General features: G+C 48.2%; 1 protein-coding gene across 1 annotated transcript; it reads left to right on the plus strand.

Moving 5' to 3' along the window:
• Nucleotides 1-717: 717 nt before the first annotated feature.
• On the plus strand, nucleotides 718-14,435 carry LOC129711097 (gamma-interferon-inducible lysosomal thiol reductase-like). Its single transcript, XM_055658489.1, has 7 exons — nucleotides 718-914; nucleotides 2,462-2,641; nucleotides 6,447-6,521; nucleotides 7,862-7,957; nucleotides 9,804-9,956; nucleotides 12,522-12,590; nucleotides 13,974-14,435. Exons 1-7 carry the CDS (start codon nucleotides 789-791, stop codon nucleotides 14,040-14,042), a joined length of 768 nt encoding a protein of 255 aa, XP_055514464.1. The 5' UTR covers nucleotides 718-788; the 3' UTR covers nucleotides 14,043-14,435.
• Nucleotides 14,436-24,936: the final 10,501 nt, after the last annotated feature.

The raw sequence follows: 24,936 nt of genomic DNA on the forward strand, positions 1-24,936 counted from the left end.
AACAATGTCCCAGCTACCCTAGTCCCACTTGCCTGCGTTTGTTTCATAACCCTCCAAACCTGTCCTATCCACGTATCTGTCCTGCTATATTTAAGAGGGAGTTAGATGTGGCTAAAGGGATCAGGGGGTATGGAGAGAAGGCAGGTACAGGATACTGAGTTGGATGATCAGCCATGATCATATTGAATGGCGGTGCAGGGTCGAAGGGCCGAATGGCCTAATCCTGCACCTATTTTCTATGTTTCTATGTCCAACTGTTCCTTAAACGTTGGGATAATCCCAGCCTCAACTACCTCCTTGTTCCATACACCCACCACCCTCTGTGTGGATAAAGTTACCCCTCGGATCCCTATTAAATCTTTTCCCCTTCACCTTGAACCTATGTCCTCTGTTCATTCAAAGAGACAGAGGGTTTGTAGATATCAGATTCAGATTCAGATTCAATTTTACTTGTCATTGTCAGTGTACAGTACAGAGACAACGAAATGCATTTAAAGGTGCCTTTATATCTATTCCTCTCATGATGTTGTGCCTATCTTCGGGTTAAACCAGCATCTGCAGTTCCTTCCTTGTTACACATTTCCTGTGCACCTGTATTGACTTGGTTCGGTTCCCTGTCGGGGAAAGTCCAGAATGACTCATGTGCTAAGTTGTGACCCGCAGCGTCTAAAGGGTTAACATTTCTTCCTGCAAGTAACAATTCTGGTCATGTGAGTGGGAGAGGAAGTCCTCTGACTTTGGTTGTGCCGGGGGAGATTGCTTTGCGGGCTATTCAGCGGCCGTGCAGGATGAGGGTGGAAGCGGCTGTGAGTTGCCTGCTGTTCTGGGCGGTGGGCCAGGTGAGAGGAGAGACCCCCTGTCCATTCCCACCCACCCAGTGGTGTAGCAACCTCCAAATCGCCAGAGACTGCCTGGTACGGTTCTCAACCTTTAAACCCGATCGCTACCACCCTCTGGCTTAGCTTAACAATTACTCTGAAGCAGTTTGAAATGCATGTCTTTTTTTTATAGTCATCCCCTTTCTCCAGAGATGCTGCCCGACCCGCTGAGTTACTCCAGCATTTTGTGTCTCTATCTTTGGTGTAAACCAGCATCAGTTCCTTCTTATACATATAGAGTCATACAGTGTGGAAACAGGCCCTTCAGCCCAACCTGCCCCCATCGCCCAACATGTCCCAGCTACACTAGTCCCACCTGCTTGTGTTTGGCCCATATCCCTCTAAATCTGTCCTATCCATGTGCCTGTCTCAATGTACTTAACTACCTCCTCTGGCAGCTTGTTCCATACACCCACCACGCTTTGTGTGAAAATGTTACCCCTTCAGGTATCTACTAAACTCTTCTCCCCCCCCCCCCCCCCCCCCCCAAACTTAAACCTATGTCCTCTGGTTCTCGATTTCCCCCACTCTGGGCAGAGACTTTGTGCGTCTACCCGATTTAGTTCCTCCATTGATAGGCATGTTGTTGTGCTTTGAATGGTCTATGCCTACTTCTAGTTTCTGTGCTCGTGTGAAACATATAACATTATTAATGGTTTGGACACGCTAGATGCAGGAAACATGTTTGCGATGTTGGGGGAGTCCAGAACCAGGGGCCACAGTTTAAGAATAAGGTGTAAGCCATTTAGAACGGAGACGAGGAAACACTTTTCACCAGGAACTCATGGGTAGGGTCAAGAATGTTTTATTGGCAGATGTCCCGTAACGGAACAAATAAATACTTACTTGCAGCAGCACGACAGTTCTATGTAAACGTAGATCTCTGTAAAACCCACAATAAACAAAAAAATTAGTTCAGTAGATATTTTTTTTAAAAAGGCAAATAAATAGACAATAGTGAAGATAGACCCAAAGTGCCGGAATAACTCAGCGGGTCAGGCAGCATCACTGGAGAGAAGGAATGGGTGACTTTTTGGGTTGAGGCCCTTCTTCAGACAATAATAATGCAAAATTCAAAAATAATGCCCCCAAGTCTATACAGGTTCAGAGCCCATTTGGACATTGTCCTGTTTAACAGCTTGATGGTTGCAGGAGTTGATCCTGAACCTGGGTGTGACAGTTTTCAGTCTGCTATCTTTCGTTAGAGGGTGGTGAATGTGTGGAATTCATTGTTACATCCGGCTGTGGAGGCCAAGTCATTGGGTATTTTTAAATCGGAGATTAACAGATTAGTAAGGGTGTCCAAGGTTATGGGGTGAAAGCAGGAGAATGGGGTTGAGAGGGAAAGATCAATCAGGCCCCGATTGAACTGCAGAGTAGACTCGATGGGCCGAATGGTCAGATCCTGCTACGGTGACTTGTGAACTTCATGATGAGCGGCCGGAAGAGGCTGGTAAATGGAAGGGTACGGGATGTTCTGTGTGGACGTGGTGGGCTGAGGGGGGGGGGGTCTGGATCAGTGCTGTGTGATGGTGGGACCTGTAGTGGGCTCAGTCACTGACCGGTGCCGATCTCTGTTGCAGGTGCTACACCAGTGTGTGGAGTCCAAGCCGCTGAGGCGGGCCGCACCTGTCGAGATCAGCCTCTACTACGAGAGTCTCTGCGGAGCATGTCGTGGCTTCCTCGTGCTGCAGCTCTTCCCCACTTGGCTGATGCTGAACGATGTGATGAACGTCACCCTGGTACCATACGGAAACGCCATGGTAAACGCCGCCACCAGCCCGAGGGGAGCGGTCTTAGTGTGGTTTAGGTTTTGTTAGTTTGTAGTTTAGAGATACAGTGCAGAAACAGGCCCTTCGGCCCACCGAGTCCGTGCTGACCACCGCAAACTAGCACTACAACACACGCACTATACCACACACGCACCACACACACACACGCAGACGCACTACACACACACCTACACGCACCTACACACACACACACCTACACACTTCCATCGAGAGGATTTATCGCAGTCGCTGCCTCAAAAAGGCTGGCAGTATCACCAAAGACCCACACCATCCTGGCCACACACTCATCTCCCTGCTACCTTCAGGTAGAAGGTACAGGAGCCTGAAGACTGCAACGACCAGGTTCAGGAATAGCTACTTCCCCACAGCCATCAGGTTATTAAACCTGGCTCGGACAAAACTCTGATTATTAATAACCACTTTTTGTTATGTGCACTTTATCAGTTTATTTATTCATCTGTGTATGTATTTATATCATGGTATATGGACACACTGATCTGTTTTGTAGTCAATGCCTACTATTTTCTGTGTGCTGAAGCAAAGCAAGAATTTCATTGTCCTATACAGGGACACATGACAATAAACTCACTTGAACTTGAACACACACACACACACACACCACACACACCTACATCCACACACACCCCACACACACCACACACACCCCACCACACCCCACACGCACACCACACCCACCACACCCCACACGCACACCACACACACAGGGGGGCCACGGTGGTGCAGCGGTAGAGTTGCTGCCTTACAGCGCCAGAGACCCAGGTTCGATCCTGACTACGGGTGTGTTTATACGCAGCTTGTATGTTTTCTCCATGATGGCGTGACTTTTCCTCGGGGGGGGGCTCCAGTTTCGCTCCAGACGTGCAGGTTTGTAGGTTATTTGGCCGGCGCAGATTGTAAATTGCCCCCCCCCCCGTGTGTGGGATAGTGTTAGTGTACGGGATGATCGCTGGTTGGCGAGAACTGGATGGGCTGAAGGGTCAGTTTCTGCACTGCATCTCGAAGCTAAACTAAACCAAACTAACCTTATTGAGTGTGTGAGAAAGAACTGCAGATGCTGGTTAAAACCGAAGGTCGACACAAAATGCTGGAGTAACTCAGCGGGTGAGGTGAGGCAGCATCTCTGGAGAGAAGGAATAGGTGACGTTTCAAGGGTCGGGTCGGGACTGAAGATGGGTCTCGCCCATTCCTTCTCTCCAGAGATGCTGCCTGTCCCGCTGAGTTACTCCAGCATTTCGTGTCTACCGTTAATCTTATTGATTTATAGACTCGGTTCCAGGCACTGAGTGACCTGGTCGGTTCCCACATGGATGTGAGGAGGATGTCTATCTTGAGGAAGGACTTGATCGGATTTTTCTGTGGTGATTGAAGAAGTCTGGTCACTTGCTGAGAGGAGGTGCTGGAGTCGGGCCGATTCAGCAAGCTCTGAGTCACCGCCTGCATTCAACCCACACGTAACCACTTCTGCTTTTCTTTCATATTTCTATTCACCCCAACTTCCATTTTCTCTATCTCTCTCTCTCTCTCTCTCTCTCTCTCTCTGCGGTCTCTTTCCCCGCGCACTCATTAAAATCTCTGAGCTTTCTCTGGAGAGCCCTGTTTCAAACTATGGGGCACTGTGAGAATCCAGGACGCCAGCTGTACTGGTGCCCCAAACCAAATAAGATGTCGTCTTGTGTGGAGGGGGGGAGGGGGGGGGGGAATGGAGGGAATAGAGGGGCTGTAGGGAACTACCCCTCGCCTTTCCCAACAGTCCCAACTCCCTCCATCCCACCTTTATGGGATGTCAGGACTGTCTTATGAAGAAAGACTGGATAGACTTGGTTTATACTCTCTAGAATTTAGGAGATTGAGAGGGGATCTTATAGAAACTTACAAAATTCTTAAGGGGTTGGACAGGCTAGATGCAGGAAGATTGTTTCCGATGTTAGGGAAGTCCAGGACAAGGGGTCACAGCTTAAGGATAAGGGGGAAATCCTTTTAAACCGAGATGAGAAGAACTTTTTTCACACAGAGAGTGGTGAATCTCTGGAACTCTCTGCCACAGAGGGTAGTTGAGGCCAGTTCATTGGCTATATTTAAGAGGGAGTTAGATGTTGCCCTTGTGGCTAGGGGGATCAGAGGGTATGGAGAGAAGGCAGGTACGGGATACTGAGTTGGATGATCAGCCATGATCATATTGAATGGCGGTGCAGGCTCGAAGAGCCGAATGGCCCACTCCTGCACCTAATTTCTATGTTTCTATGTTTATTCCATTTTGCCCCTCACCTGTCTCCAGGGCCACCTCCACCGTGACCCCAGTCCCCAGTAAGCCCCTTCCATATGCTTATAATTAGAGAAGGTGTAGTCATAGAGTGTGAAAGCAGGCCCTTCAGCCCAACATGTCCAACATGTCCCATCTCTACTAGTCCCACCTGCCTGCGTTTTTGCCCATATCCCTCTAAACCTGCCCAATCCATGTACAAAGGCAGGTACGGGATACTGAGTTGGATGATCAGCCATGATCATATTGAATGGCGGTGCAGGCTCGAAGGGCCGAATGGCCTACTCCTGCACCTAATTTCTATGTTTCTATGTTTCTATGTTTGTCTAAATGTCTCTTAAACATAATGATAGCCCCAGCCTCAACTACCTTCTCCAGCAGCTCATTCCATACACCCACCATCCTTTGTGTGAAAATGTTACTCCTCGGGTTCCTATTAAATCTACCCTCCCCCCTCACTTTTTTACCTATGTCCTCTGGTTCTTGATTCCCCTACTCTGGGCAAAAGACTCCATGTGTTGTCCCGATCTATTCCTCTCATGATTTTGTACACAATTCTTATCTATAGGGTGGTTCCACCAAGATGCCGGACAGATCGCCACAGGAGATCCTTCTTCCCAGCGCGAGCAAACTGTGCAACTCCTCCCCCTTCTGCCATGGGGTAGACTGACTCCCCCTCCTCCCCTACCCCCCCGCCCCCCCACCCCACCCCATCTTTGCACATCCCCAATCCTTTCCGCTCGTCACTTTAATTTCATGTTTCATTATTTTTGCGTTTTAACATAGAAACATAGAAAATAGGTGCAGGAGTAGGCCATTCGGCCCTTCGAGCCTGCACCGCCATTCAATATGATCATGGCTGATCATCCAACTCAGTATCCTGCACCTGCCTTCTCTCCATACCCTCTGATCCCTTTAGCCGCAAGGGCCACATCTAACTCCCTCTTAAATGTAGCCAATGAACTGTGGCCTCAACTACCCTCTGTGGCAGAGAATTCCAGTGATTTTCACCACTCTCTGTGTGAAAAATGTTTTTCTCATCTCAGTCCTGAAGGACTTCCCTCTTATCCTTAAACTGTGACCCCTTGTCCTGGACTTCCCCAACATCGGGAACAATCTTCCTTATGACTGTTGCCAGATCAATTGCCCTCCTGGGATAAATATTGTGTATTTAGAAGATCATCTCCTGTGTTGAAGAAATACACAAAATGCTGGAATAACTCAGCGGGACAGGCTGCCTGTCCCGCTGAGTTACTCCAGCATTTTGTGTCTATCTTCGATTAAAACCAGCATCTGCAGTTCTTTTCCGACACATCTCCTGCGTTGAACTCAGTTCGATTAACGAGGTCGGCACTAGATTTGGAAGGGGGAGACTTATTTTTATCCCCACAGCCCCTTTATAGGGTGGAGATTGGTTTGAACGTGATCCACACCCGGGCTGTGGTGGCGCCTCCGCTCGTTCATCTGGTGACGTTTTGATTCTGTCTCTCGCAGGAGAAAAATGAGAGTGGGAAGTGGGTGTTCAGCTGCCAGCACGGCCAGGAGGAGTGCGAGGGAAACATGATCGAGGTGGGTACCGCATCGTGCCAGGGACCAGTGGCCTGTGATTGTCCCTCGACTCCATGTCCGGCGTCTCGGGCCTCCTCCCACAGGCTCCCCTGCAAAACTGCCTTGTCTTACGGGAGTCAAGGCCCTGTCCCACTTGCCGATTTTTTTCGGCGACTGCCGGCATCCTCGACTGACGGATCAGGTCACCGAAAAATTGCCGGCGGTGATTCGGCCTGATGACGTATTGACGCGCGGTGTTTTTTCAAGTGTCGCAACATTTTTTTTTGTCGCCGCTGGATATTGAAATGTACAAAATCTTTTGATCGACCCTGATATGACGCCGGCAGCCCGCCGAAAAAATCGCCAAGTGGGACAGCCCCTTCAAGATCGTCATATCTCCCAGACTGAACAATAACATTCTTACCCGCGGCAGCACAACAGGATTTGTAAACATTGTACACTGTAAACATTATAATAAACAAGATAACCAGATAACAATTACAGCATGGAAACAGGCCATCTCGGCCCTTCTAGTCCGTGCCGAACACGTATTCTCTCCTAGTTCCGTCTACCTGCACTCAGACCATAACCCTCTATTCCTTTCCCGTCCATATACCTATCCAATTTATTTTTAAATGATAAAATCGAACCTGCCTCCACCACTTCCACTGGAAGCTCATTCCACACAGCTATCACTCTCTGAGTAAAGAAGTTCCCCCTCATGTTACCCCTAAACTTCTGTCCCTCAAAACAGTATATGTGTGTGTGTGTGTGTGTGTGTGTGTGTGTGTGTATATATATATATGTGGGAGTAAACACACATGTGTGTATACATATGTGTGCATATATACATATACACATGCGTATGTACACACACACATACACACACGCACACATACATGTATAATTGTGTATGTGTACTGTGCTTTGTAACACACACACACACACACACACACACACACACACACACACACACACACACACACACACACACACACACACACACTATCAGATCGCTGTTCCACAAAGCCATTCTCTATTTTCCATCTTAATGGATGTCACAGACATCACTTTATTAACTGCTTGAAGAATCTCCAATGAATGCTCCATATTCTGTTGGCTCTAAGACGGCACTTTGTATTTAACTTTGTGATGACTTTGAATTTGATAACTTCTCTTGCATTAATGTTTAAGTTGTTAGATCGCGTCTCATGCCTCGGGACTACCTTGTCCCTCCTCCCCCCCCTCCGCCCCGTCCCGGGAGCAGCTGGATTCCGTGCATGCCAACTGCGTGTGTCCGGGTTGTTGCGTCCGCATGTCACTACTGCATTGCTGCACGGGTGTTATTTGGGTTTCCGCAGGCCTGCTTGATGCACACACTCCAGGACCCCTTCCGCTACTTCCCCATCATCTTCTGCATGGAGTCGGCAGCGGACGTGATACCAGCCGCGCAGCAGGTGAGTGTTGCCAACTCCGTTACCCCCTGGTCACGTGGGCGCTCCACCAGTTCCCCCCCCATCCCAAGCAAGGCACAGAGCAGGCATCTCCATCCATGTACACTCCGGCTGATCAATCGTTCTGCACCAGGGTGTGTGGTGATTCCTGACACAGGAGTTCGAACCGTCCATCCAAGTGTTCAGTTTAGTTTATTGTCACGTGTACCAAGGTACAGCGTTAAGCTTTTTGTTGTGCGTTAACCAGTCAGCAGGAAGACTGATTACAACCGTGCCATCCACAGTGTACAGATACATGTTAAAGGGAATAGCGTGTAGTGCAAGATAAAGTCCGAGGGTCTCCAATATCTACCCCACTGCCTCTCCCATCCTGTTATAATTGTCCCCTCTGATCCCAGGCTTTACATTGTCAATGCTTTTAGATGTTAGTGATACAGCGTGGAAACAGGCACTTCGGCCTACTAAACCCTTCGGCCTATTAAGTCCGCACCGCCCAACAATCACCTCTACACTGGCCCTACCCTACACACTAGGCCCAATTTACTGAAGCCAATTAACCTACAAACTTGTACATCGTTGGAGTGTGGGAGGAAACCAGAGATCCCGGAGAAAGCCCACGCAGTCACAGGGGACAACGTACAAACTCCGTACAGACAGCACCCGTAGTCAGGATCGAACCCGGGTCTCTGGCGCTGTGAGGCAGCAAATCTACCGCTGCGCCACCGTGCCGCCCTATACTAACAGCTTTCAATGTCAAGGGAGTATTGGGGGTTTAATACTGCAGGAACCAGGTCCTGGGGCATTTTGTGATATCTTCTCCCTTCCTCTTTTCATTTCTTGGTATTCCCACTTCCCTGTTCACACGAGTGTTGCGGCCACTGTTGCTTCCACTTCCCACGTCCTTGCTGGTTCAGTTCCCCTTGGTTTAGTTTAGAGATGCACCGCGGAAACAGGCCCTTCGGCCCACCGAGTCTGTGCCGACCAGCGATCCCTGCACGCTAACACTGTCCTACACACTAGGGACAATGTACAATGATACCAAGCCAATGAACCTGCAAACCTGTACGTCTTTGGAGTGTGGGAGGAAACCGGAGATCCCGGAAAAAACCCACGCAGGTCACGGGGAGAACAAAAAGAATCTGTACAGACAGACGGCACCCGCGGTCAGGATTGAAACTGGGCCTCGGGTGCGTTGAGGCAGCGACTAAACCACTGTGGCACCGTGCCACCCTGTGAGACCATGTGACACCAGTTGTAATGGAGATAGCTGTGGAACATGGGGATGGGGCTGGACCTGGGACCCTGTTACTGAACCCTGGGCCACTAGAGTCATGCAGCGTGGAAACAGGCCCTTCAGTCCAACCTGCCCATACCGGCCAACCATTCCCACCTGCCTGCATTTGGCCCATATCCTTCTAAACCTACCCTATCAGTGTACCTGTCTAAATGTTTCTGAAACTACCTCAACTACCTCCTCCGGCAGCTCGTTCCATAAACCCACCACACTTGGTGTGCAAAGGTTACCCCTCGGGTTCCTATTAAATCTTCCCCCCCCCACCTTAATCCTCTGGTTCTCGATTCCCCTACTCTGGCCGAGAAACTATGTGCGTCTACCTGATCTATTCCTCTCAAGATTTTGTACGCCTCTATAAGATCACCTCTCATCCTCCAAGGAATAGAGTCCCAGCCTGCTCAACTTCTCCCTGTAGCTCCAGCCCTTGAGTACTGGCCACATCCCGGTAAATGTTCCGGGCGAGGGGGAAGCGTTTGCAAACCCGCGGGGGAACGGCGTCTCTTTTGCGGTTCGGTTTTGACGCCTCTGTTCCGTCATGTTCCGTCATCTCCGCAGTGCCTGAAAGTCTACGAGCCCAACGTCACCTGGGGTGAGATTGAGAAATGTGTCCACGGTGACCTGGGGAGTCAGCTGATGCACCGCAACGCAGAGCGGACGGCAGCGTTAGACCCACCGCACCAGTACGTGCCCTGGATCCTGGTCAACGGGGTAAGTCATTAAACCCACCGCTGCACCTACTACGCAAGGGCCCCTGGAATGGGTGGGTTAACATATGATGAGCATTCAACGGCACTGGGCTTGTACGGGTGTCGGGGGTTATGGGGAGAAGGCAGGAGAATGGGGTTGAGAGGGGAAGATAGATCAGCCACGATCGAATGGCAGAGTAGACTCGAAGGGCCGAATGGCCTCATTCTACTCCTATCACTTATGACCTTAAGAGTGGGCCTGTAGTCGCCAGAGTTTAGAAGGGTGAGGGGCCACCTCATTGAAATTTACCGAATAACGAAAGGCCTGGATATAGAGTGGATGTGGAGAGGATGTTTCCACTAGTGGGAGAATCCAGCACCAGAGCCCATTCTCTTAGAATAAAAAGACGCACCTTTTAGAGATGAGGAGAGATTTCTTTAGCCGGAGGGTGGTGAATCTGTGGAATTCATTGCCACAGAAGCAGTGGAGGCCAAGTCATTGGGTATTTTTTAGATGGAGATTGACGGATTCTTGATTAGTACGGGTGTCAGGGGTTATGAGGAGAAGGCAGGAGAATGGGAGGAGGGAGATAGATCAGCCATGATTGAATGGTACAGTAGACTTGATGGGCTGAATGGCCTAATTCTGCTCCTATCACATGAACATAAGATGATTTGATTGAAACAGACTTGAACATGAGGGGACTTGGCAGGATGGGTGTGTACAGATATTTCCCCCCTATTTTCTAGAACTAAAACGGGTCACCCGTTTAAAAAGGCCAGGGGAATTTTTTCTCACAAAGTAACACGAGAACTCCCTTCTTTAAGAATGTATGCCAGTACAGCACAGAAACAGGCCCTTAGGCCCAGAATGTCCGTGGTGGTGGGGAGGGGGGGAGGGGGGAGGGGGGGGGGGGAGGGGGGAGGGGAAAGGTCAGTGGGCGGATGGGGGAATGTCCTGTCGTTTCGCTCCTGGGCCTGGCCAAGATGGCCGTTCAAGGACCCAGACAGCGGGGACTCGAGGGTTCTGCCCGAGTCGACTGACAGACTAAGATCAGAATCCACCGCGATCCTGTTTTGACGTCGTCCATGGTGGCTTTTGTTGAACTTTGTTTCCTGGAGGACAGAGAGTTAATTACATTCAGTCACTACATTGAACACCTAATTCTCTGGACCGTCGGAGGTTGAGGGGAGACTTTACAGAAGTATACAGAGTTATGAGAGGCACAGATGGGGTAGACAGTCAGAACATTTTTCCCCCCAGAGTGGAGATGTCCAATACTAGAGGGCGTAGCTATAAGGAGAGAGGGGGAAAGTTTAATGGAGATGTGCGGGGGGCAACGCAGAGAGTGGCAGGGGCCTGGAATGCATTGTCAGGGAGAGGGGGGGGGGGGGTGGTGGAGGCAGATATGGTCGTGGTGTTTAAGAGTGTTTCAGACGGGCGCGTGGAAGTGCAGGGAATATAGGGATATGGATCATGTACAGGCAGATGAGACCAGGCATCAAGTTTGGTGCAAATGTTGTGCCTGAAGGGCCTGTTCCTGTGCTGAACTGTTCTATGTTCTAGATGGTATCATTTACTTGGTCACCAACCAGCGATACAGTGACGATTGGGGAACAAGCAGCTTATCACAGGCACCACATGTTACTCAGCGCAGTGACTGAACACAATTAGCTCTCTGTTTTGCTGGTTGTAGATCAACAGTTATTGAAGTATCCATGATTATTAATGTTTACCCAATGCTCCAGTAGGAAGGAGAGCGTTGGATAATGCTTGTAGCATGTGGGTTGCTTGTTAGCACCAACTTAAACGGGTGCACACACACTGCCACCCCCCCCCCCCCCTCCCCAGTGGCTGGGCGGCACAGTGGCGCAGCGGTAGAGTTGCTGCCATACAGAACCAGACACCCAGGTTCAATCCTGACTACGGGGTCTGTCTGTCTGTGCGGAGTTTGCACGTTCTCCACCTGTGACCGCGTGGTTTTTCCCTGGGTGCTCCGGTTTCCTCCCACACTCCAAAGACGTGCAGGTAAATTGGCTTCTGTAAATTGCCCCTAGTGTGTAGGATAGATCGCTGGTCGGCGTGGACTCGGTGGGCCGAAGGGCCTGTTTCTATGCTGTATCTCTAAACTTAAACTAAAGCTGACGACTTATCAAGATGTATGTTAATCAAATAATTCTGGCAATTGGATCCATTTAGGTTACTCAGCAAAACAATCGTTATTAGATACTTGTTACCCTCTCGGTTTCTTGTTACGTACAGAGGTATAACATTGTGTACACACTATCAGATCTGGCCATTGGTGAAGTCTGCAGGCATGTCATTGAGTCTGAAGAAGGGTCTCGATCTGAAACGTCACCCGTTCCTTCTCTTCAGAGATGCTGCCTCACCCGCTGAGTTACTCCAGCCGTTTGTGTCCACCATGTCATTAACACAGCAGGTTCAGAACAGACCTTGCTGCTGTGATATATTTAAGTTCACTCCTTCATTCCATTTGTTGAGGAGCAGGAAAATAATTCAATCATTATCTGAATAACGTTATCTGAAGCTGGCTCTGATTTTGGTAAATCTCCATTGACTTTGCAGAAACATAGTGACGAGTTAGAGAGCCAGGCTGTGCACTCTCTCTTTAACCTGGTGTGTAGCATTTACAAGGTGAGTAAATGACTAACTGCGATCATGTCTCAAACACTGACGGGCCAAGACATGGACTCTTGGGCCTGTCCCACTTACATGATTTTATTTCAGCCACTTGCTGGCACCCGTCATAGTGGCAGCAGGTCGCTGGAAACTTTCGAAATGTTGGGAATCCAGCGGCGACCAGAATAAGGTACGACTCTCTGGGCGACTACTCACCACCAAACGGGCGCCACCCCCGCGTGCTCCTGGGCCTGGCCATGCTGGCCACCCGCGAGTCACGGCGCCAGGCAGAAGAGGGCTCTGCCCGAGTCGGCTGCCTGCCCCTTTTCGGGGGGATTATGTCCGCACCCGGGTGATATTAGAGAGGGACTACACGCTGTCCACGGGCGCCATGGGGGATTTCCGGGACCGCTGGGCACCGCGGTGGGTGGAATGCATCCTTGAGTTGTTTCAAGAATATATGTTTAGATAAAGGGATCAGGGGGTATGGAAAGGAGGCAGGTACAGGATACTGAGTTGGGTGATCAGCCATGATCATATTGAATGGCGGTGCAGGCTCGAGGGGCCGAATGGCCTACTCGTGCACCTATTTTCGATGTTTCCATGTCTCTATATCCCTCTAAACCTGTCTGATCCATGTACATGTCTGAATGTCGCTAAAACATCGTGGTAGAGTCATACAGTGTGCAAACAAGCCCTTGGGCCCCAACTTGTCCACTCTGACCAATGCGCCCCATCTACAATAGTCCCACCTGGCCCGTGCCTGTCCCATAACCCTCTAAACCCATCCCATTCTGCCCTAATGTGTCTTAAATGTTATGATAGCACCTGCCTCAACTGCCTCTTCCAGCAGCTCGTTCCATATGCCTACCACCACGTGTGTAAAAAGAAGTCACCCCTCGGGTTCCTATTAAATCTTAACCCCTCTCCACCGCTTCCCTTTAAATATCTAATCCAGAAAACCAATTTGCAAGTTCTCTCTGTGACCACGTGGGTATCTGTCAACATCCCACAGACGTGCGGGTTTGTAGGTTAATTGGCCCTCTGTGTAGAAATTGGCCTACTCCCATATAACCATATAGGTACTCCTGCACCTATTTTCTATGTTTCTAGATAATTGGGTGATTTTGTATTATGGTGGTGGTTTTGTTTTAATTTATTTTGTATCGCACATATTATTGAAAATTATTTTAGATTAAAAAAAAAAAAACTATGTCACCCCAAATAATAATTTAAATTAAATTAGTATGTGATTTGGACACGGATGAAATGCCAGTTTTAGTTGGTGACCCCAAATGACCTTTCAATCGTTGCCCTTGAGTGGGTTGTGACCTGCTACTGATTCGTTGCTACGACAATGTTGCGGTTTGCTGACGGGGGTTTGATTTGTACCCACAGGGGGACAAGCCACAGGCTTGTCTATTATCCGAGGGTGGGAGATCGATCGCACGCTGCAAGGCTGTGTAGTGACCCCGCTCAGTCCAGGGGCACCGGCTCATCTTCAGCTCCACCTGCGACTCTGGGAATCTGCTTCGATGAAATGCGAGAGTATTTGCGACTAACATGCACTGCTGCAACTGCGGAGCCACCGTGAGCAGCAGTGATCTGACCGATGATCTACTAACCCTTGCAATTTTTATATCCCCGACTCCTTTGGTAAAATCAGTAAACAGATCACTAGCGTCTGTTTGAAAATAACGGCGTTTTCTTTAAAATTGTCGTTTGAGATTCAAAACTAATTAATGTACATGAGGAATGTAAAAGCTTTCATGCAAATTTTTTTTATCGAACAGGGAATGAATGCAGAGGACTTCCATGCACTGAATTTAAAAAATAAATGCACTTATTTTAACAAAAGAATTGCTATGCTTGTATATTTATTTCTAATATATGTGTATTTTCATGGCCAATTGACAGGGAGAGGCCCGTGGATATGGATCAGATGCAGGCAGACGAGATTAGTTGATCGTGGCATCATGTTCGGCACAGACATAGTGGGCTGAAGGGCCTGATCCTGTGCTGTACTGTTCTAAGTTGTATATATGTTAGATACCAGTCAATGCCCTTCAGTTTAAAAAAAAAATCTAAATCAACTTTATCCAAGTAAAAAAATATGTACAATAAATTATTCCGACATATTGTCGGAGGCTACACATACATTCAATACTATTTACACGAATCACACAATTTTACTCCTCCCTACAGGAGGGGTTAGTCATAAGGTAATAGAAGTGATAAAGTAGAATTAGGCCATTCGGCCCATCAAGTCTACTCCGCCATTCAATCATGGCTGATCAATATCACCCACTAACCCCATTCTCCTGCCTTCTTCCCATAACCCCTGACACCTGTACTGATCAAACTTCTATCTATCTCTGCCTTAACACTATCCACTGACTTGGCCTCCACCGCCTTCTGTGGCAAAGAATTCCACAGATTCACCGCCCTCTGATTAAAGAAATGTCTCCTCTTCTCCTACCTAAATGAACGTCCTTTAATTCTGAGGCTGTGCCCTCTAGTCCTGTACTCTCCCACTAGTGAAACCATCCTCTCCGTCCTCTCTGTCCAAGCCTTTCACTATTCGGTACGTTTCGATGAGGTCTCCCCTTGCAGGTGGCCCAGGGATCAGTCTGCCCTGCGAAAGAACCTCACTGCTTCCAAGGTGCATCAGGACACACAATGAAGCAAGACAGAGGTACAGTGAAAGCTTTTTGTAGTGTGCTAACCCGTCAGCAGAAAGACAATACATAGATTGCCATTTATTGTCACTATACATGTACAGTGAAACTGAAAGCTGCTCGTACTCAGTGCCATACAATTTTACAGCAACAGAAAAAAAAAAAAAACAGAAGGAGAGATGGGGGGGGGGGGGGGAATAGGTGCACAAATTCTACGGCGCTACATACATATATACATATATACAGATGGAAGTCCGTGTTGGGCGGTGTAGTCAGTGCATGTGTGGATTTGAATTTATGGTAGATATAATTCTCGGGAAGCAGCTATTCCTGAGTCTGTTTGTCCTGGATTTGATGCACCTATAGCGCCTTCCAGAGGGCAGCAGGTCGAACAGTCCAAACGCAGGATGGGAGCTGTCTTTGGTGATCTTCTTTGCCCTGCTAAGGCAGCGGGAGGTGTAGATGTCCATCAGGGAGGGGAGAGGGCAACCAATGATCCTCTGCGCTGTCCTGGTTACCCTCTGAAGCCTCTCCCTGTCTGCCATGGTGCAGCTGCCATACCATGCTGTAATGCAGTATGTCAGCAGGCTCTCGATGGACGAGCGGTAGAAGGTCAGCAGCAGGTTAGAGTCCAGGTTGTGCTTCCTGAGGACCTCAGGAAGTGCAGCCGCTGCTGAGCCTTCTTGATGACCGCCGTCGTGTTGTCCGTCCAGGATTACAATCGAGCCATCCACAGTGTACAGATACATGATAAAGGGAATAACGTTTAGTGCAAGATCAAGTCCAGTAATTTGGGGTACTTGGATGCTAGTCCCACCTGAAAACGGTTCAAAGGTGATTTATTGTGTCTCGTGGCTGGAACTCAACTCCCTGGAGCGCAGGAGGATGAGGGGGTGATCCTTACAGAGGTGGATAAAATCATGGGGGGGGAACAGATTGGGTGGATGAGGGTCTCTTGGCCTGTGTGGAGGAATCGAGAACCAGAGGACATAGCCTGCAACCTCGCACAACTTTGGCTGGTGGGAGAAAGCCCACACACTCCGGTCACAGACTCCACCCAGACAGCATCCAAGATCGGGATCGAACCTGGGCCTCTGGTGCTGTGAGGCAGTGGCCACTGTGCCAGCCACGTAACTAACCCAGGTAAGTTTCTGGACATCAGCAGTCCCATTATAGTTGACGACGGGGAACTCGGTGATGATACCGCTGGGTGGCTACACTGGCTTTTGTTGAGATTACGTTGCCTGCAGCATGTGCGATGCGAGTGTTACTGTCCATGGAGCCACACGACTTCAATAACTAAACCAAATGGACCTGAACACACTGAATAAAAGGACGTACCTTTAGAAAGGAGATGAGGAGGAATTTCTTTAATCAGAAGACGCTGAATCTGGAATTCAATGGATATTTTTAAGATGGAGATTGACATTCTTGATTTGTACGGGTGTCAAGAGATTGTGGGGAGAGGGCAGGAGAAATGGGGTTGAGAGGGAAAGATAGATCAGCCACGATTGAATGGCGGAGTGGACTTGATGGGCCGAATGGCCTAATTCTGCTCCTATCATGACCTTATGACAGTTGCGCAGCGGTAGAGTTGCTGCCTTAAGGCGCCAGAGACCCGGGTTCGATCCTGACCACGGGTGCTGTCTGTACGGAGTTCGTGAGTTTGTATCGAAGATGGGCACAAAATGCTGGAGTAACTCAGCGGGTGAGGCAGCATCTCAGGAGAGAAGGAATGGGCGACGTTTCGGGCGTTCTCCCTGAGACCGCGTGGGATTTCTCCGCTTTCCTCCCACATCCCAAACATTTGCAGGTTTGAAGGTTAATTGAGAGGGAAAGAAAGATCAGCCTCGAATGAATGGCGGAGTAGACTTGATGGGCCGAATGGCCTAATTCTGCTCCTCCGACTTGTGAACACCACCTGTCAACCTCCGGGGGTCTAAGTGAACAAGAAGAACTGCTGTTGAGGCACGGATTACAGAGGATGGGTGTGAATCAGTCATTTAGGAATTTAAAATCCATGAAGATTTAATGTAAAAGTGTGTGTGTGTGTGTGTGAAGATTGCAGCGTCAGCAGTTCCTCTTGTCTGCCCTTTGAATTTCTTAAAGTATCACATGTGCTCAATAGGTTAAAATGCTCGCAGTGTCGATAATTCAGCAGAGAAGTTATCCTGCTCCATCGTGAGTGCTTTTCTATCAATTATTAAGGTCTAAATATGTTTTTCTCTGCACGTTAATCCCCTGAGCTCAAAGAGGAGACATAATGAATTTGTGTTCTTTATATACAGGTGGCAATGCCTTTTGATCCTCGAGCAATCTAGCTGCCGTGTGAATTTGAGAACTTGCTTGCAAACAACAGTTGCAACAATGTGAGAAACTGAACTTAAATCTTTACACGGGAGTTCGAGGTGTTTGGGGATCTCCCACAAGGAGAAGATTACCTGAAGCCCGAGGAAAAAGGTAAATTCCGAGTCATAGAGTCATGAAGCATGAAAACAGGCCCTTCAGCCCATCTAGCCCACGCCGACCAACATGCCCCATCTACAGTAGTCCCACCTGCCCGCATTTGGCCCATATCCCTCTAAACCTTTCCTATCCTTGTACCCGTCTAAATGTTGTGTTAGTACCAGCCTCAACTACCTCCTCTGCCAACTTGTTCCATACACCCACCACGCTTTGTGTAAAAAGGTTGCCCCTCAGGTTCATATTAAATCTTTGCCCTTCACAATAGAACAATAGGCAATAGGTGCAGGAGTAGGCCATTCGGCCCTACGAGCCAGCATCCGCCATTCAACGTGATCATGGCTGATCACATATGTCCTCTGATACTTGATCCCCCTACTCTGGGTAAAAGACTGTGCATTTAGCCAATCCATTCTGACATTACCTGCTTAAACGTTGTGACGGGACCTGCCATTGAAAAGAAAATGAAAGAAAAACATATCCTGGGGGTTTTCCTATATCTCAAAGAACAGGGGAAATAAAACAAACAAACTGTGAATTCTACAAAATTGTTGATAAAAAAGTAGTTTGGAATTGTAGACGGACACACAAAGCTGGAGTAACGCAGCTGAACTGTTCTCCAGAGATGCTGCCTGACCCGCTGAGTTACTCCAGCTGTTTGTGTCTCTATCTTCGGTGTAAAGGGCTGTCCCACTTTCACGACCTAATTCATGATCTTTTTTACTCGTGGACATTTTTCACCGTGCCGGAAAAAACGCCCCGACCTACTTGATGCCACGAGTACCTACGACCAAAGATACTCTAGAATCTTTGCCTACGACTAACATCACGACCTCCTGCGACCTCGTGCCGACCATGCTGCGAGTATGAGTCGAGGGCAAACTCGGCAGAGGTCGTGAAAGTGGGACAGGGTCTTAAATCGGCATCTGCGGTTCCTTCCCACACACAGTTTGAAACGGGAGGGTCAGGTAAAGAAAACACACTGTGCCCGAGTCTGGTCTGTGATATTGCTACGATATTGTTCAATGATGCTGATGGCTTGAACCAAATGGCAACATTTAATCAATATTTCATGGTCTTTTTTAAAATGTCCTCCATCGTGAATGAGATAAAAGTGCAATTCATGGGACGTGCAAAACTGAGGGAGTGGGGAGGGGGAGGGGAGTAACATGAGCAGAATTTATGAATGAGATCAAAGGGCGACACAGTGGGTGCAGCGGTAGAGTTGCTGCCTCACAGCGCCAGAGACGCGGGTTCGATCCTGACCACGGGCGCTGTCTGTACCAAGTTTGTACGTTCACCCCGTGACCTGTTTTCTCCGGGATCTCCGCCTTCCTCCCACACCCCAAAGACGTACAGGTTAGAAGGTTAATTGGCTTGGCGTGATTGTAAACAGTCCCTAGTGTGTGTGTGTGTAGGATAGTATTAGGATGCGGGGATCGCTGGTCGGCGCAGAGTCGATGGGCCGAAGAGCCTGTTTCCGCGCTGTGCCTCTAATCTAAACTATAAAGGCTCGGTGGGACGAAGGGCCTATTATCTCTAAACCAGTGGTTCCCAACCTTTTTTTGGCCATGCCCCACCTAATCACCTCTAAAATCCTGATGCCCCCCCCCCCCCCCTTGCTTTCCCTTGAGAGAAAACGGAGGAAATAGATCTTATAAGGGTAACTTAGCAAAAGCTCTTTGAATCGCATTTCTAAATAAATAAGGTTCTCCCGTGACCTCGCGCGCTTCGTGCGACGTGCATGAAGAGCGATGGCGCGGTGATTATGTAATAACTGCACAATAAAGACCTTTTTTACCCCCAAAAAAATTATTTACTCAAAATAACATCTGAAACATAAACTACATATGTTTACCTGATGGAAAATCCAAAAAAATAAAAATCGAAAATTTGGACCCAGACCTCCTCAGTCACGCTCAATTGCCCCCCTTAAAAATCAAATTGCCCCCCTGTGGGGTGTACGCCCCACGTTGGGAACCACTGGTCTAAACTAAAGTGCAGTTCATGGGGATCATGTGGTGGGAGTGGATGGAGGTGGATGCGAGAACCTGAGGCTGCCACCAGGTGGAGTCCAAGACCACTTCGTAGGTTACACAACAAAGCTGGAGAAACTCAGCGGGTGCAGCAGCATCTATGGAGCGAAGGAAATAGGCAACGTTTCGGGCCGAAACCCTTTGGGTTTCGACCCGAAACGTTACCTATTTCCTTTGGGTTTCGGCCCAGAAACGTTGCCTATTTCCTTCGCTCCATAGATGCTGCTGCACCCGCTGAGTTTCTCCAGCTTTTTTGTGTAACCTTCGATTCTCCAGCATCTGCAGTTCCCTCTTAAACACCACTTCGTAGGTGGCTGATGTGTATAGGATGGGTTGGCTCTGCCCACAACATGCAAACTCTAAAGTCAGCTAAATGTCACCAAGATAAGATTCAGATTCAGATTCAACTTTAATTGTCATTGTCAGTGTACAGTGCAGAGACAACGAAATGCAGTTAGCATCTCCCTGGAAGAGCGACATAGAATATGATTTCAATAAATAAATCTATTTACATGCATACAGTCATAGTGTTTTTCCTGTGGGAGGAGTGTCTGTGTGGGGGAGGGCGGTGAGGGTGATTGGCAGTCACCGAGGTACAGTGTTGAGTAGAGTGACAGCCGCAGGGAAGAAGCAGTTCCTGGACCTGCTCGTCCGGCAACGGAGAGACCTGTAGCGCCTCCCGGATGGTGGGAGGGTAAACAGTCCATGGTTGGGGTGAGAGCAGTCCTTGGCGATGCTGAGCGCCCTTCGCAGACAATGCTTCGCAGATAACATTGAGATAATTCACAATTGCGTTAAAATGGATGTAAATTTTAGGGGGTGGGGGGGGAACCGTTGAAGATCAAGGATATCCCAGGGTCCACCACAGATAAACACTTTTATACAACGGAGAACTGAAAGATCTTTTATGTCCACTTTGCAATGAAACATTGTGGGGATTTTTGATGGAATACATTACCTACTTGAGTAACAAGTGGATGACTTAGTTCACACTCACAGCTGGGAATGTTATTGCTGAGTTTGATTGCACTAATATGTACGGTATGCAAAAAGCTGGAGGAACTCAGCGGGTGAGGCAACATCTATGGAGCGAAGGAATGGGTGACGTTTCGGGTCGAGACCCTTCCTCAGATTGATGTAGGGGTGGGGTGGGGGGAAGAAAGGAAGAGGCGGAGACAGTGGGCTGTGGGAGAGCTGGGAAGGGGAGGGGAAAGAGGGAGAAAGCAGGGACTACCTGAAATTGGAGAAGTCAATGTTCATTCTGCTGGGGTGTAAACTACCCAAGCGACATATGAGGTGCTGCTCCTCCAATGTATTCTGGTTTCGACTTCTGATACTAATATAATATTTCAGCCTCTAAACGTGATCTTATGATTTGCTTGATCTTATCAACGTTATGAAGGCAACAAAAGTTTTTCACTGTACCTCGGTACACGTGACAAGCCGATTAACCTACAAACCTGCACGTCTTTGGAGTGTGGGAGGAAACCGTTGAAATCCCACGTGGTCACAGAGAGAACGCACTGTACAAACTCCGTACAGACAGCACCCGTGGTCAGGATCGAACCCGGGTCTCTGCCGTCTTAAGGCAGCAACTCATCCGCTGTGCACCATGCCGCCCCTTTAATTGTTCTGTTGTTGGTAGTTAAACTCAAAAGACAATAGACAATAGGTGCAGGAGTAGCCCTTTGAGCCAGCACTGCCATTCACTGTGATCACGGCTGATCATCCCCAATCAGTACCCCGTTCTTGCCTTCTCCCCATATCCCCTGACTCCGCTATCTTTAAGAGCTCCATCTAACTCTCTACAGAAAGCATCCAGAGAATTGGGCCTACACTGCCTTCTGAGGCAGAGAGTTTTACAGATTCACAACTCTCTGGGTGAAAAAGTTTTTCCTCATCTCCATTCTAAATGGCCTACCGTTTAGATTTAGATTTAGCCCTTAGAGCTGAGGGAATCAAGGTTAGGAGTTAAGAATGTTGAATTGGCATAGTTACAGGCAATGGAACATTGAAATTCCTACTTGGGGCTGCAGCATAATAGATAAACACTGCTCATAGAACATTGAAATCTTATTTGCAGCAGAACGTATTATTTTTATAGATATTCTATAATAAACAAAAGTTCAATGAATTACTAATTGGTTGGTAACAACAAACAAAGGTGTGTCTCACATACAGTAATCATCAATTAAATTGACAAGCTAGATTGTGTTACAAGTTAGAACAGGTTTTGTGACTTGAATAAAAACACTAAATTTAAAAGAGTGACAAGATTATTGATGTGTAGGAATGAACTGCAGACACTGGTTTAAATCGAAGGTAGACACTAAATGCTGGAGTAACTCTGCGGGGCAGGAAGCATCTTCCGAGAGAAGGAATGGGTGACGTTCGAGTCTGAAGAAGGGTCTCGACCCGAAACTTCACCAATTCCTTCTCTCCAGAGATGCTGCCTGTCCCGCTGAGTTACTCCAGCTTTTTGTGCCTACCTGACGAGAAACAGACTGGTTGGAAATTCTCATTTCTTTTTCTTTCCAAAAATAAACTGTATTCTTAATGCAAAAAATATACAAGACAAAATCTTTGGAAAATTCTTAATACATTCTTGGCCTATACAGTCAATGTTGCTAGTGTTACACACATGATATTAATACCACCCTTTTTCCTTACACACAACTTCATTGCTATTCATGTCAAATACAACATGTGTAGGAAGGAACTGCAGATGCTGGTTTAAACCGAAGATGGATTTGAAGAGCTGGAGTAACTCAGCGGGACAGACAGCATCTCTGGAGAGAAGGAACAGGTGATGTTTCAGGTCGAGAACCTTATTTGGTTACCTTCATACACTGTACACGTGACAACAAACTAAACTCAAACTGAAGCAAAATGTGGGGTAGGTTGGAGGATTGAAACTGTACACTAGTTTATAGAAACCTGATAACAGATGGGAAGAAGCTGTTCCTGCGCATTTACAAGCTTCTGTATCTTCTGCTCAACGAAGGAGAAGATGGAATGGGCAGGTTGGGCCGAAGGGCCTGTTTCCACACGGTATGGCTGGAGGACTCGAATGCCCCTGTCCCACTTAGGAAACCTGAACGGAAACCTCTGGAGACTTTGCGCCCCACCCAAGGTTTCCGTGCGGTTCCCGGAGGTTTTTGTCAGTCTCCCTACCTGCTTCCACTACCTGCAACTTCCGGCAACCACCTGCAACCTCCGGGAACCACACGGAAACCTTGGGTGGGGCGCAAAGTCTCCAGAGGTTTCCGTTCACGTTTCCTAAGTGGGACAGGGGCATTAGGAATGATTGGGGGTGAGGAAGGTCTTCTGGGGTGATATCCCTTCCCTTGTCTGAAGGGTGTCCCCACGGCACCTATGAGGGAGCAAGTGATTATTTTGTGTCATGAATTGCCCTACATAATGAGCTGAATGGCCTCAGTAATGATTGTATGTTCCTTGGTGGTCCTTGTGCTCTGTTCTTCTGGATCAGGCAGGATGATGGTAATCTTCTGATACAGGTACCACCGTTGTTCTAAAGACCAGAATGTTTGACCCTTTCTCTGCCAATAGTAGCTACAAAATGAAACAAAACAAAAAGTGGGGTCGGTTTTGAAAACCAGGACTGGTCCCTAGTATCTGGGATCCTGATGACAAAGGGGAAGATGCTGTTCCTGAGTCCGGTGGTGTGCGCTTTCAAGCTTCCGTATCTCCTGCCCAATGGAGGCGAGGGAGAGGAAGGGATGACTGGGATGGGAAGGGTCTTTTCCCGGAGGGAATATGTAGGGAAATGGGACTTAACATTGTCCGGTATGGAAGGAATGAAGAGATCTAGGTATAACAAGAATCGAAACGTTGCCTATTTCCTTCGCTCCACAGATGCAGCCTCACCCGATGAGTTTCTCCAGCATTTTTGTCTACCTGCATTTCCAATTGATGTGGTGGGAAGAGACAAGGAGTTGAGTTCATGATGGCAGGAGATTCAAGATTCAAGAGAGTTTATTGTCATGTGTCCCTGATAGGACAATGAAATTCTTGCTTTGCTTCAGCACAACAGAACATAGTAGGCATTTACTACAAAACACATCAATGTGTCCATATACCATCATATAAATATATACACACATGAATAAATAAACTGATAAAGTGCAAATAACAGATAATGGGCTATTAATGTTCAGAGTTTTGTCCAAGCCAGGTTTAATAGATTGATGGCCGTGGGGAAGTAGCTATTCCTGAACCTGGTTGTTGCAGTCTTCAGGCTCCAGTACCTTCTATCTGAAGGTAGCAGGGAGATGAGTGTGTGGTCAGGATTGTGTGGGTCCTTGATGATACTGCCAGCCTTTTTGAGGCAGCGACTGCGATAGCTCCCCTCGATGGAAGGGAGGTCAGAGCCGATGATGGACTGGGCAGTGTTTACTACTTTTTGTAGTCTTTTCCTCTCCAGGGCGCTCAAGTTGCCGAACCAGGGTCAAGTTGCCCAGCCAGGGCGCTCATGTAGTGAACAGGTCAAGGCAGCACCGAGCCAGGCTATGGTGACCCGGGGCAAAACGGAGCCAAGGATGAAAGAATGATAGTATCTATCAAGAGCCGGTACGGGAGCTATGGAAACCGATGAAGTGATGGTGGTGGTAGCCGTACATCAGTCTCTGCAATCCTACGCATCTTCTCAACCTCACATAGCCAAGGGAAAGACTGGGTGAGATGCTGCATTAGAAACATAGACATAGAAATTAGGTGCAGGAGTAGGCCATTCGGCCCTTCAAGCCCGCAACCGCCATTTAATATGATCATGGCTGATCATCCAACTCAGTATCCCGTACCTGCCTTCTCTCCATACCCTCTGATCCCCTTGGCCACAAGGGCCACATCTAACTCCCTCTTAAATATAGCCAATTAACTGGCCTCAACTACCCTCTGTGGCAGAGAGTTCCAGAGATTCACCACTCTCTGTGTGAAAAAAGTTCTCCTCATCTCGGTTTTAAAGGATTTCCCCCTTATCCTTAAGCTGTGACCCCTTTTCCTGGACTTCCCCAACATCGGACTTCCTTGACTTCCCCAACATCGGGAACAATCTTCCTGCATCTAGCCTGTCCAACCCCTTAAGAATTTTGTAAGTTTCTATAAGATCCCCTCTCAATCTCTTAAATTCTAGAGAGTATAAACCATTGTCTATCTAGGTGAGGC

This window comes from Leucoraja erinacea, chromosome 29 (assembly GCF_028641065.1).
Source record: "Leucoraja erinacea ecotype New England chromosome 29, Leri_hhj_1, whole genome shotgun sequence".
NCBI lineage: Eukaryota > Metazoa > Chordata > Chondrichthyes > Rajiformes > Rajidae > Leucoraja > Leucoraja erinaceus.

Excerpts from the sequence above, each read along its gene's own strand:
- LOC129711097 (XM_055658489.1), top strand. The coding sequence starts at position 789 with ATGAGGGTGGAAGCGGCTGTGAGTTGCCTGCTGTTCTGGGCGGTGGGC. Across the intron at positions 2,642-6,446 it reads TACCATACGGAAACGCCATG|GAGAAAAATGAGAGTGGGAA; the intron begins GTAAACGCCGCC and ends TGTCTCTCGCAG. Across the intron at positions 12,591-13,973 it reads TGGTGTGTAGCATTTACAAG|GGGGACAAGCCACAGGCTTG; the intron begins GTGAGTAAATGA and ends TTGTACCCACAG.